Source organism: Fimicolochytrium jonesii, assembly GCF_025526975.1.
Source record: "Fimicolochytrium jonesii strain JEL569 chromosome Unknown EV422scaffold_22, whole genome shotgun sequence".
Lineage (NCBI taxonomy): Eukaryota > Fungi > Chytridiomycota > Chytridiomycetes > Spizellomycetales > Powellomycetaceae > Fimicolochytrium > Fimicolochytrium jonesii.
The window spans coordinates 29,177-41,301 of record NW_026515689.1 but is presented as its reverse complement, the minus strand read 5'-3'; the positions used below and the strand labels follow the sequence as shown (position 1 = coordinate 41,301).

The following is a 12,125-nucleotide window of genomic DNA, read 5'->3' as shown; positions in this document are numbered from 1 at the left end:
AGCAGGAAAGGATGGCGGGTGGTGCGTATGAACTCTACTGCTCTCGCATGCACCGTTGTGCCGGGCCTTACGTAGAGCGTATGGGAAGGGGTCTTGCTGTGGAAGCGGTTACGGTGACGACAACGTATCGGCAATCGTCAAGCTCGTATTTCCCCAACACAACAGTTCCCCGCCACCTCCCCTTCTTCCCGCGCCCCCAACTATACACTCCGCACAACATCCCCACCGCGCATCCCTCAAAACACTGCCCGGGCCTTTAGGTCCCCTCTATTTATGTATATCTTGTAAAATGTACGTTTCGTTCGTGCGAACGTGTTGTGCGTATCGCTCGGCTGCAAATATACGAAATTTGACTTTTGCGTTTTTTTTTTGGTATATTTGGAACATGAAAACATGAAAATGCAAGTATCCCGCCCCTCTCTCCCGCCCCTCTCTCCCGCCCCTCTCCCCTCCCCCCCCCCCCCCCCCCCCAAAAAAAATCACATGGACGGAGAAAACCACCTTGACATGTCATGAACAAAACGAATACGTGCAGATCATATCGGACTCTCTCTCCCAACCCCATGCAAAGCACAGCCTCCCTTACTCACACCCGCGCCAGCCAGACTGCGATAAATGTACTGCACCCATCCCGCAACTCACACTTCAAACCCCCACTTCACAATTTGGCCCCAACACCCCTCTTCTTCCCCTTCGCACTATCCTCCGCCGACGGCCCCGTCTCAGCCGCCGCAGCCGCCTTAGCCTCCCTCAACAACACATCCAGCATCCCCTCGGCATCCGCAGCCCCCGCCGGCGTGATCCGGTCATACATCTCGCGCATGAGCGTCTGCGTCGCCGTCGTCGCGTCGGAGAATTTAGCCGCGTTTGAGGCATGCGTGGTGGTGGGTGGGGCTCGATTCTGATTCTGGTTCTGATTTTGATTCTGATTTAGGCAGAAGGAGAGCGACCCGAAGTTCCCCTTCGCGGCGTTCTCCCACTGCCGCCGGCGGGCCTCGCGCAGGAGGAGCTCGACCAGCTCGTCCGCGGCGTGGCCCGAGTGCAGGATGCGGTGCAGGTCGTGCATCACGTGCAGGGGGGTTGGGTGTGGGGTGGGGAGGGTGGCCGGGCGGCGGGGGGTTAGGCGGGTCTGAATGATGAAAAGGGGCGGGGTGCGTGTGAGTTTATGTAGTGGGGAGGGTGATGTAGTGGGGAGGGGGTGTGTTTTACCTCACGAACAGCGGCCTGGACGATCTCGTCGTTGACGGTGAACGAGTCGTAGGAAGCGGCGAGGTCGTTGGTTTGGCGGTAGATGTCCGCGGCGATGTCCACGACCGTCCGTTGCTTCACGGTGTTCGCGGCGCCTTTCTTGCTGTTGCCGAAACGGAACGCACGCCCGATGTGGTTGACGCGGCGTGCGGCCACGGAGGAGTGGCGACGCGCGGGGGCGAGACAGTCGGCGGCGAGGGAGCGGGATTCGTCGATGGAGGCGTCGAAGAGGGTGTTGGTGTTGAGGTTGGAGGGGAGGGCGGTGTGCAGGGGAGCGAGGACTTTTGTGTGCCCGTGGGATGGCATGACGGTACTGAGGGGGTGGTAACGAGTGGTGTGGTCTTGGAGCTGACGCTTGTGGTCTGGCTAGACAGGACGGAACGGGTTGCTAGATACGTATGAAAAGGTATGTATGTACAGTACGTGGGGTTCGAGGTGTGCTCTTGGTTGAATTGGCACGTTCAAGAAGCGTATGGAATGCTTGAAATGCGAGGGCAGGAAGATCTCTTACGACACAGTGTGAAGGCCGAGTCTAGACAGCACTCCTTATATGCAAGCCCGCACATACAGAGCGAGAGTCTGTTTACTACGTAGCAGCGACCGATCCCAAGGGTATGTCACAGCAGTGTTTCTTTTTTTTTCTCGCCCCCCATCATGGCACAATACTCGTCTTTTTTTTGGGAAAGTGGTTACGTGGAACACAAGTGGATATCCATCACGTCCGTCCGCGCATCATTCATTCGTCCGCGGTGGTGCGAGGGAGCGCAGCCATAATCCGATCTTTGGAAGCGGGAGATGACCTGAGCTGTGTGCATTTCTGGATCTGCAATCGATTCTCTGCGGCGTGTGGCTCCAAGTTCGGACCCCAAAAACGCTCATTGGAAGCGAGGTATCCCACTGACGGGTCTTGTGAGCTGGTCACTCTGGGATGGGCATTGGGAGAAGCTCGCCTCGTATCGTAATCTCGGTTACAATTAACGCTATCCTCAGTAAGATTTCCCTGGGCAGCAGCAATCCCAGGATATGGAGGCCGAGATCTTTTACATACGCCCACATCAATAATGCATTCAGCCGCGTTAGAACAGATATCGTTGTCGGACTCGTGTGAGATGGATTTATCGGCCGTATCTGCAAGATCTACCTACGCGAGCTCATCTGAATACTACTGGAGGTTTGAACGCTTGCTTACCTTGCTGCATCGCCGCGGAGAACCCTGAAAGCAAGGAGGGCGGGGAGGGCGAAGCAACGGCCCAGGAGACGGACGGTTTGGGCGCAAGAATGATGAGTGAGTTGGTTGATGGATGCCAGACTAGGTTGGGGAGGAGGCGTCAGGGGGCCATTGCTTTTGACAGGGTGGCCTCATCTTCCATTGACGGCTCACAGGGTGTGTTCTCCCGTTCTTCCCGAACAAGTCATGTGACTGTAGAGAATCCCCACGTGCTCAGCTCAGATGTTTTTCGACATTGTTTTTCCTCTCGCGAACACTGTGGGGGGATTAACCTGGGAAATAACGATCGTAACGGCGAGCGCCCGTGCTTCATAAATTCAGTGATGCGCACATGCCTCCTCAACGCGCAGAAAGGGCCGGCCTAACCGGAAAGCGTCGTCTCGGGCTGGTCTCGAGAAACAGGCCGTTGACGTGGCCGCCTTCAACAACTTGCATATCAACCAAGCCCAGACAAGCAAACTCAATCCAACCCCACCCAAAACCAAAGCGGAAGCAAGTCATCCGCAATGTGTAGGTCTCACCCTTCTCGCAAATACCTTGCCCAACTCGCACTGTCCCCCGTTTCTGGGCATGATGTCGTGTCAAGTTCGTCCCGCTCTGACACTCACCCTTTCCCCTCTTATTCCCAGCTACAAACGTTGTCGCAACCTCCGACGTCTCGCTCGGCGACTTGGAGTGGGTCCAGGACCCGAGCTACGCCACTGAGGCAAACACCTTCTATATTCATGCCGACGACGGTGCTTTTGCGATCGTTCAGGTGCGTTCGGGGTGAAGATTTTGGGACGGAATGGGTGCAAAGAATCGTGGAGAGAAATTGCGAGGACTGTGCCGAGCGGAAGCGACTGGACGGACTGGAGAGAGACGGTGGCTATTTTGAGGGAAACGGGGTGGATTGGGCAAAATGCATGGCGCCACGAGAGTGCACTCTGAGCGTGGGAAAATGGGATGGCGAGCGTGGGAAAGTGGCATGGGGAGCGTGAAACTGTACGAAACTGTACGCGAACGCATGTCCTCCGAGTCTAGCTCAGGCGAGCGACAAGAGGTTCACAGAGGCAAAGACTATCAGCAACTTCCATCGCTTGCCATTGTCGCTTTCTTTGACTCGCTCTGTTCCCGAGAAGTGCTCTCGAAGAACTCACAAGGTTCCTTCTTAAATCCCAGATCGCATACTCAACGATGAGTTGGAGTCCCTCAGTCCAAGTATCAGCAGCCTACCACGGCGCCGACGGCTTCAAGAAGCGCCACACAGCCACCCTCTCCGGCGGCTCCTTCAAACCCACCGACGACAAACTCTCCGTGCAATGCGAGAACATCAAAGTCACCTTCGACGCCGAGAGAAAGGCATACAAGGTCTCCCTGCACGCCGCGCCCGCTTTCATGGCCGACTTTGAGTTTGTCGCCGTCGATGGATTTAGCCAGGTCAACGGTGGGAAGCACCCTTTCAAGGCGGCTGACCCTGCCGCGGGTTACGTGCAGGCCCAGTTCATTCCCAAGGCGAAGGTGACGGGACACATCACTACTGATGGAAAGCTGCATGACATTTCTGGATCGGGATTGTTTGTCAAGGCGATCCAGAAGGTGCCGCAGTGTGTCGCGCGGTGGAGTTTCGTTGACTTCCAAAATGAGAAGGACGCCTTGCTCATGTACCAGGTATGTCATCCACGTTGCTCACAAACATTATACGAAAGTGATTCCTAACCTCTCACTCTGATTTCTCAGTTCGAAATGCCCGACGGCTACGACTACGACTTCCGCGTCCGCTCCGAAGGCTACATCGTGCTCAACAACAAAACAATCGCCGTCACCCTCGACAACTTCACAAAGATCCTAAACACCTCCCACGACCCCTTCTCCGGCTACGAAATCCCCTCCGCCGCCGAATACAAATGGTCCGGTCTCGCCAAGGACGGCCGCGCGATCCACATCGATATGAAGGTGCCCCTGAACAGACTGTTGGATAAAATCGACCTCCTGGGCGAACTGCCGTACCTCATAAGGAAGTTTATTCAGACGTTCTTGACTGCGCCGTTTGTGTACCAGTGGTTTGAGGAGGCGACGGCGAATGTGACAATAGGAGAGGAGAAGCTGACGTTGAAGGGACGGGTATTCCATGAGAATGCCTTCTTGGCGGCTTTGCCCAACTAGGTCACTCAAGGGGGAATGCGTTAGAAGCTCAAAAAACGGGGCAAACCTGCCGCCTGTAAACATATCCTCGTCTGTCCCACTGCCTTCGTACACACAACACGGAATTTTTGCTCCCCTGCCCCTTTTTGTCACATAGAGAACTCTGCCTCTTGTCATTACTCTCTCCATCCCTTATTGTTTGCTTCGAATATATGAATTCGCTCATCCCTACATACGTAAAATGCCTGTTTACGCCGGTGAGGGAGGTATCTGCTCGCCCTTCTTCAAACTCCAGGGGCGCAAAAAGGGAAAAAAGACTGTTTTGCCCAAAAACTCTTCAAGTCCACACGACTATCACCCATCCTCCGGCGGCTCACTCTTCACCACCACCACCACCTCCTCACCATCCCCATCCTCGCCATCCTCAACCCGCCTCCTCTTCCTCCCCCTCTGCCCACCTTCCCTTTGCCCACTCCCACCCGCCCCCTCAGGCCTCAACGCCGCAACCCCCATCCCCACCATCCGCTCAACGTCCATCCCCACTTTCGGCTTCAAAACCCTCTGCTTTGGCCGGGCCTTCTCCGGTCCCAGCACATGCTGTCGGGGGCGGTAGGGTCCAATGACGCCCAACTGGTTCGCGTAGTGTTGGTATTTCCATTGCAGGGGTGGGGTTGTTGTTGTTGTTGGCGGTTGTTGAGCGGGAGGGAGGAAGGGGGGGTAGAACGGGTGGGGGAATGGGTGGGGAGGAGGGGGGAAGGGTGGTGGTGGTGGGTGGGTCCAGGGCAGTTGGGAGGCGGGTATGAAGGGGTGGGGCGGTGGTGGTGGTGGATGTGCGGCGGCTGTGAAGTGTTGTGGGTTGAAAGGCTGTTGCATCTGCGCGAACGGATACGGCCCAAACGCGGGCGGCGGGTATCCACCAAACTGCGCCAGACCAGCTGGCGGGCGTACGGCAGCCGCCGCGTGGGCTGGTATGCCCGCCCGCTCCGCCGCCTTGACCTTGACCCCAGCCGCGGGCGACAGACTCGCCTCACACGCCTCGGCGAACCCGGCACCCCCTCGGCCATCGTCGTCATCGTCACCCAATATCGTCTCCGTGATCGTGGGCAAGGCGAGCGGGTCGGGTTTGAGATCCCCGGCTCCGTGGTCGTCGGATATGACGGGGGTTGGGTCGCGGGGGTACTCGTCATCATTGTTGTCATTGTTTTCGTTGTCGTTTTCGGCGTTGGAGGAGTGGTCTGGTTGCGGGTCGTCGTCGTCGCCTACCTGCTCGGTCGTTTCGTCATATATTGGGTCATCATCTTCTTCGTCTTGTTCTTGCTTATATTCGATCTCCTCGGTGTCTTCGTTTGGGGAATCGTCTTCCATCTCGTCGTTGCCATTCGCGGTATCGTCTTCCATCTCATCGTTTGTATTCTCGACGTCACCACCAGCACCGCCGTCACCAGCCGCACCACCCTCATCACCACCCAGCTCCTCATCCCCACTCTCCACCCTCCTCGTACTCAACTCAAACAACGCATTGTCATGTATGCTCACCACCCTCCCTTTCCCCTTGCCCCCCTTGCCCGCCTTGCTCTCCACCTCCCTCCCCCTCCCCCTCTTCCCAATCCTCCCGTCGCCCCGACCCCCATCATCATCCCCATCCCCATCATTCAAACACCTCTGTATATGCTCCCGCGTGGCGTCCGAGTTGAGCACGGGCTGCAACCGAGGCGTGGCGAAGGTGTAGACCTGCCCCGTTTCGGAGGCGATCAGCAGCAGCGCTTGGGTTCCTGTTAGCCGGGTCAGTTCGTACGCCTGTTGTGGGGGACGGGATATGAGATTTTAGCGTTATTTTTTTTTGGGGGGGGTATTTGAGCAACGAGAAATGATTGAAAAACATGCACCACAGCGCTCAATCCCCTCACCCATGAATCCTCTCACCCATCCCTCCATACACCACCCCCGCCCTCGCTCTCGCAGCCCCCTACCTTCTTCAACAACCCATTTTTCCGCTTACTAAACGTCACCCCGCGCCGCGTCTTGTCCCCAATCAGCCGCATCGGGAGTTTCTGCTTGCCTAGCGTCGCTTTGGCGCGTGGCGGGGAGGCAGGGTCCATTTCGGCGGGCGATGGTGGGGCTGCACTCGGGTGGGAGGGGTGAGTGGGTGAGTGGGTTGATGCTGGATAATATAAAAAGACCAACTAGCTCGTCCAGGAAAACGATACGAGGCATACCCCTCTCGAGATGCAACGTACCCCCGGAATCCATTCGCTAGCATCACTTCCCCCAAGTCGTTTTTTCCCAACACCGTCAAACCCCCAGGTCTAGTCGCGTTCTGCGTACCCAGGATAGTGTCGATGTCTCCGTTCGGTTTGTCGGATAGCGAGAAGGTCGAGGTTCAGCGATGGACGTTCGGACAAAGGGGATCGGGAAACCCAGTCCAAGTGCTGTTCTGAACGGAGTCAGTCGCCCGTTGCGTGGTGCACCACCCTGAGACCAAGGGATCCGAAAGTGGAGGTGCGAACTATGTTTGCTCCGTGGGCTAGGTTATACGGAGGCGTGCAATGTCCTGTCCTGATCCCGTTGGGCTTCCGTGGAGCTCGTTGCACGTCTGGACTTTTGAACGCACTTCATGTCCGGATCGTCCTCGGAAGGACCCCCCCGGCCAAACCATCACCCCCCAACTTCAAGAGTAGAAACCCAATCCAATCGTAATTAAAGAAGAGTACAGTACGTGCCCCACACGAAGAATAATATAACATGATGATAATGAGAGGAATCAAGCACGGAACCATGAATCAAAGCGTGTCGGAGACCAAAAGAGTAGACTAAGAGGGAGGAGGGTAAGAGAGGAGTTATCTAGTGTGGGATCGGGAATGAGTACGAATGTGGGATGCAGGGGGTTTTGCGATGCGTTGTTGAAGCAGGGTAAGGGTCATAGCGTCCCGTATTTTTAAAGCGAAGAGAAGGGATGGACGCGGAGCGGTCGAAAGGGCAAAAGTTGCGAAGCCTTGTTAAAGAATCAAAGCGTCGGTCGATTCCAACTCCATCGACTACCGGTAACTCCCATTAGTCCTCATACTCGCCCTACTCCCCGGCCTTGCGTGATCCCTCGCCGTCCCCGCGTCCAACATCTGCAGCGTCACCACGGGGTCATTACGTCTCCTCCCGCCCCTAAACGCGTTCACAACCCCAATCGTCGACCGCACCGTCCTCGCACGCTGCCACAGCTCCGCAGAGCGCATCGTGTCGGATCGACCGGGTGGCGGCGGGCGGCGCGGGGAGAGGACGGGACTGGGGTGGCCATGAGGAGGCTTGAAGGCTTTGATGACTTGGAGCTGCATCTGGGTCATGCGGATCGCGTTGTTCCATTTGTCGGCGGGTTTGACGCCTTCCTGGCCTTCCTCGCCCACCAAAGCGGCGGTGGAGTGGCCACCCTCTGGTGCCTGTTGACCGTGTACGTCACCGCTGCCAGCGCGACCGACATTCTCGAGCTCGATTTCCTGCTTGTTGGCTTCGCGCGGGTCGGCGTCCTCGTCGCGGTTTTTGCGCCAGTCGGGGAGGAGGCGGATCATGGCGCCGACGGGCAGAGATCCGAGACCGACGATCAGGCAGACGGCCCATTGGACGCCGTTGAGGCCGCCTTGGGTTTTGAAGACCGGGCCGCCGAATTCGACAATGATGGCTTGGAGGACGATGGTGATGAGGATGACCCCTTGGAAGATGCGATTGCCCATGATGCCCTTGAAAATGTTCAGGTCTGAAGAGAACAGAGAATGTCAGCCATATGGGCCTCCTTTCCCTCATGCCAGTAACGGAAGGGAAATGGAAATACATACCACGCGTGATGCTCCTCGCATTGATCTCATTGAACACCTGACAAAACACAAACACGTTGAAGACCATGGTGCTCTGCGAATGCGACTTGCCCGTGTCCATATTGTAGTAATCCTCGTCCGTCTTGGGGATGCTCGGGTCAACAGGCCACCAGATTGGCGCCATCCAGTAGATCACCAAGCAGACCACGATCTGGTAGATAGCCTGTCCGATGATCATGCGCGCCATGGGGAAGTTGACCAACCGCTCGTTACGGCGGGATGGCTTGCGTTGCAGGAGGTCAGGTGTAGGCGGGTCGGTCGCGAGAGCCAAGGCGGCCAGGGTGTCCATGATCAAGTTCACCCACAGCAGCTGCACGGCGGTCAAAGCGGATTCGGGGATATGTTTGCCTGTTTCTTTGGAAGCGGTGGTGTCGATAGCGGTGACGATGGTGATGAGCACGGCGGAGACGTTGACAGTCAACTGGAACTGCAAGAACTTGCGCACGGAATCGAAGACGGACCGACCCCACAGGACGGCCTTGACGATCGAGGCAAAGTTGTCGTCGAGAATGACAATGTCCGAGGCTTCCTTGGCGACTTCCGTTCCGGTGATTCCCATACTGAAACCGACGTCGGAGCCTTTCAGCGCAGGGGCGTCGTTGGTTCCGTCACCGGTCACGGCGACAGTCTCTCCCAGACGCTTCAACGCACGGACCAGGATCTGCTTGTCAAGCGGGCTTGAACGTGCGAGGACTTGCAGGCGAGGTAGCATCTCGTCCATCTGCTCTTCGGACAGCTTGCGGAAGGCAGGACCCTCCATGACAATACCTCCTTCAGTGTAGATCTTGCACTCTGTAGCGATGGCCTTTGCGGTGGCGATGTTATCTCCAGTAACCATGCGAACACGGATACCTGCGTCCATGCACTGCTTGACGGCGCCGGGCACTTCGGGACGGACGGGGTCTTGAATACCGAAGATGGCGTACAAGGTAAGACCTTCCTCGTCATCCATGCCCTCGCCCTCCTTCCTCTCGGTAGTCTCGCCAGAGTGCGCGGTGGGCTTGAAAGCAGCGCAGATGGTCCGCAGGGCTTGCTTGGCGTACGAGTCGATCAACTGCTCGTAACGCTGACGAACCTTGTCGGTCAATGGTTGAGTGGTGCCATGTTCGTCGACGTAGCTGTCGCAGATCCTGAGCACGATCTCGGAAGCACCCTTGACGTGCACCCAGTAGCGCTTGCCGTTGGTGACCGAAGGGCCATGTGTGATTCCGGTCTTCGCCTCAAACTCGGCGTTGTGCGCAAGCTCGATGACGGCGCTCATACGCTTGCGCTCACTGCTGAAGGGTTGCAGATCGACGACTTTTGTGTTGTCACGGTCAGGTTGGTAAGGGAATCCGAGACCTTTGGTCAAGTTCAGGAGCGCAATCTCGGTTTTGGATCCGTTGAAGACAGTCTCGCCGTCCTTGTTCTTGCCCTCGGAAGCGGTAGAGTTGATGTTGACACCCAAGGTCATGAACTGCAGGAGCTCTTTACGCTCGTTGTACATGTCTTTCAGCTTGCCGGGAAGGTCTTCCTTGTGGAACTCGTGGTCACCGATGAGGCAAGAGGTGACGGTCATGCGGTTCAGAGTAAGGGTTCCCGTCTTGTCGGAGCAAATAGTAGTGGCGTTACCCATGGTCTCACAAGCAGACAAGTGACGGACCAAGTTCTTGTCAGCCAACATCTTGATCGTTGCGTGTGCGAGAGCCAGCGTGACGGCCAGCGGGAGACCTTCGGGAACAGCGACGACAACCAAGGTGATGGCGGTGATGAAGATGTTGATGAGGGATTGAGCGATTTCGTCACCAGGGCGCTGACCCTTGGTGATAGCGAAATAGGTGATAAGGAGGATGACGATCATGACACCTGCGGCGCCGACACCGAACTTTGCAATCTCATCGGCGAGCTTGCTGAGCTTGGATTGCAACGGTGTTTCCTCCGCCTCGACTTCAAGAGCAAGCATGGTACGACCGTTGAAGGAGTTGACACCGGTGGCGATAACGAGGAATTTCCCCATTCCGCTGACAGCTTTGGTCCCGGACAACAGGAAAGGGTCCTTGACCATGTCTTTGCGGATGTTCACGGGCTCTCCGGTGAGGGAACTCTCGTCGGTCTCCACGTTGAAACCCTGGAGGAGCACACCGTCGGCCGGTAACACGTCACCGACTTCGAGCGTGCAGATATCCCCAACAAGCAACTCCTTGGTGGGAATCTGAATTTTCTCTCCATCGCGAATGACTTTGATACCCGATAAGGATTTGCTAAAGTCGTTGAGCTTACGGAATTGCGCTTGCTTGCGATAATCGTTGATGGATGCCACCAAAACCACAATCAGCACTGGAATCATGGAGGAAAATTAAAGGAAATTCGTGTTGGACGTGAGTGGACAAAATTCCGGAAACTCACCAGCAACGATAATGGCGACACCATCAATGATGGCAAGGGAATCGTGCTTATCTACGAGCTTGTAGATACCCACCGCGATTTCAACCGCCGCCGCGATACACAAAACAATCAAAGTTTTGTCCTTCAGTGCGTCTATCATGAAAGCGATGAGCGACTTGGAGATGGGTTCCGGGAGGGTGTTTGTGCCGTACACTGCCACTCGCGCTGCCCTGTCGACAGGTTGCGCTCCATGCGCAGAGGCGTCACCCTTATGGTCCTCCACCGTGAGGGAGTTTTGAGCATAGCTTGGTCCCGAGCCCGCTGTGATGAGACCCTTGTTGCCGTCAACCTTCAAGGCCTTCAGCATCCCCTCGATCCCGCCCAACTTGGCATACTCTTCAGGGTTCTTTGGGTCGACAAGGTCGTAGATGGCGTCTGGGCTGATTCCGAATTCGCCGGAGTTGGAAGATGGTTTTGGCTTCTGGGTGGTGGTTGTGGGTTGTTCACCGCCGTCCACCTTGAGGGCGACGTGGTCGGGCGCCGACATGATACTCGTGGGTTCTGCTGACTGACGAGGTTAGAGGGACTCGCATGGGAAAATAAAGGACTGCTGTCACGCAACGAAAGTACACATACCTGGGGTTGGTGATTGTGAGATTCCTATGAAGTGCAGTCTTACCCGGACGTCCCGATTAAGTAGGTATATGAGGACTGGGCGACTGAGCGAGAGAAAAATCCAGGAAAGCCCGTTTCGAAGTCCGTTGGGGTTTTGCCTTCTCGCGAGGGTTGAGGAGGGGGTTGGGGTTTGCTCAAACCTTATATCGCGTTTGAAGGATGTTTTTACGGCCCGGCTTGCCTTTCTTTGCCTTTTGCCTTTTGCGCAACAGGCGATAATTTCAACTAGGTTAGCCACCCACCCGCTGCTGGCTGGCAGTCCAGGATCCAGATGCCGTGATGAAGCCCGACAAGCACCGCCTCATGCCCAAGCACGCCAAGTTCTGTGGTTGGCATTGATCATAAACTGGCGTTTTTCATAATGCACGCCCATCACGCATTGCGGGGGTTTGGGGCCCAAAGCACCCATACCGCTGTGCTGGTCATTGCAACGCCATGCGCTCATTGTGCCCGACTCCTCGGTAGCTATTAGAGTTTGCCCCGAATCCCCGATGACTCAGACGGGGCTGTGTCCCCCCCACCTGTATTTAACTTATTAAGTCGCTTGAGATCGGCCAAAAGCATAAAACTTCGCGACGTCCGCGTCACCATTTGGGGCCAGTCATTAAGGTGCTCAGCGCCACGTG

General features: G+C 56.3%; 5 protein-coding genes across 5 annotated transcripts; 1 reads left to right on the top strand and 4 right to left on the bottom strand.

Moving 5' to 3' along the window:
- Nucleotides 1–658: 658 nt before the first annotated feature.
- Nucleotides 659–1,554, bottom strand: EV422DRAFT_569708 (uncharacterized protein; the record flags this gene model as incomplete). The annotated part of the gene is made up of 2 exons (XM_053072794.1): nucleotides 659–1,129; nucleotides 1,210–1,554. 2 exons carry the CDS (start codon nucleotides 1,552–1,554, stop codon nucleotides 659–661), a joined length of 816 nt encoding a protein of 271 aa, XP_052923250.1.
- Nucleotides 1,555–2,776: 1,222 nt separating this feature from the next.
- Nucleotides 2,777–4,830, top strand: EV422DRAFT_537913 (oxidative stress survival, Svf1-like protein). Its single transcript, XM_053070944.1, has 4 exons — nucleotides 2,777–2,986; nucleotides 3,106–3,233; nucleotides 3,638–4,126; nucleotides 4,196–4,830. The coding sequence occupies exons 1-4, from the start codon at nucleotides 2,983–2,985 to the stop codon at nucleotides 4,619–4,621; spliced, it is 1,047 nt and encodes a 348-aa protein (XP_052923249.1). The 5' UTR covers nucleotides 2,777–2,982; the 3' UTR covers nucleotides 4,622–4,830.
- A 255-nt stretch (nucleotides 4,831–5,085) lies between these two features.
- On the bottom strand, nucleotides 5,086–6,180 carry EV422DRAFT_537911 (uncharacterized protein). The gene has a single exon (XM_053070943.1). It carries the CDS (start codon nucleotides 5,797–5,799, stop codon nucleotides 5,152–5,154), a length of 648 nt encoding a protein of 215 aa, XP_052923248.1. The 5' UTR covers nucleotides 5,800–6,180; the 3' UTR covers nucleotides 5,086–5,151.
- Nucleotides 6,181–6,241: 61 nt separating this feature from the next.
- On the bottom strand, nucleotides 6,242–6,699 carry EV422DRAFT_499078 (uncharacterized protein; the record flags this gene model as incomplete). The annotated part of the gene is made up of 2 exons (XM_053068062.1): nucleotides 6,242–6,397; nucleotides 6,571–6,699. Coding segments are annotated over 2 exons (285 nt in total), but the record flags the coding sequence as incomplete, so codon positions are not given.
- A 767-nt stretch (nucleotides 6,700–7,466) lies between these two features.
- Nucleotides 7,467–11,818, bottom strand: EV422DRAFT_176948 (uncharacterized protein). Its single transcript, XM_053065124.1, has 4 exons — nucleotides 11,461–11,818; nucleotides 10,846–11,388; nucleotides 8,422–10,776; nucleotides 7,467–8,342 (listed from the first exon to the last, which is right to left on the bottom strand). The coding sequence occupies exons 2-4, from the start codon at nucleotides 11,369–11,371 to the stop codon at nucleotides 7,636–7,638; spliced, it is 3,588 nt and encodes a 1,195-aa protein (XP_052923246.1). The 5' UTR covers nucleotides 11,372–11,388; nucleotides 11,461–11,818; the 3' UTR covers nucleotides 7,467–7,635.
- Nucleotides 11,819–12,125: the final 307 nt, after the last annotated feature.

Excerpts from the sequence above, each read along its gene's own strand:
- EV422DRAFT_537913 (XM_053070944.1), top strand. Across the intron at positions 3,234-3,637 it reads GTGCTTTTGCGATCGTTCAG|ATCGCATACTCAACGATGAG; the intron begins GTGCGTTCGGGG and ends CTTAAATCCCAG. Across the intron at positions 4,127-4,195 it reads ACGCCTTGCTCATGTACCAG|TTCGAAATGCCCGACGGCTA; the intron begins GTATGTCATCCA and ends CTGATTTCTCAG.
- EV422DRAFT_537911 (XM_053070943.1), bottom strand. The coding sequence starts at position 5,799 with ATGACAACAATGATGACGAGTACCCCCGCGACCCAACCCCCGTCATAT.
- EV422DRAFT_176948 (XM_053065124.1), bottom strand. The coding sequence starts at position 11,371 with ATGTCGGCGCCCGACCACGTCGCCCTCAAGGTGGACGGCGGTGAACAA. Across the intron at positions 10,777-10,845 it reads TGTCGCCATTATCGTTGCTG|TGCTGATTGTGGTTTTGGTG; the intron begins GTGAGTTTCCGG and ends CCATGATTCCAG. Across the intron at positions 8,343-8,421 it reads TGCGAGGAGCATCACGCGTG|ACCTGAACATTTTCAAGGGC; the intron begins GTATGTATTTCC and ends TGTTCTCTTCAG.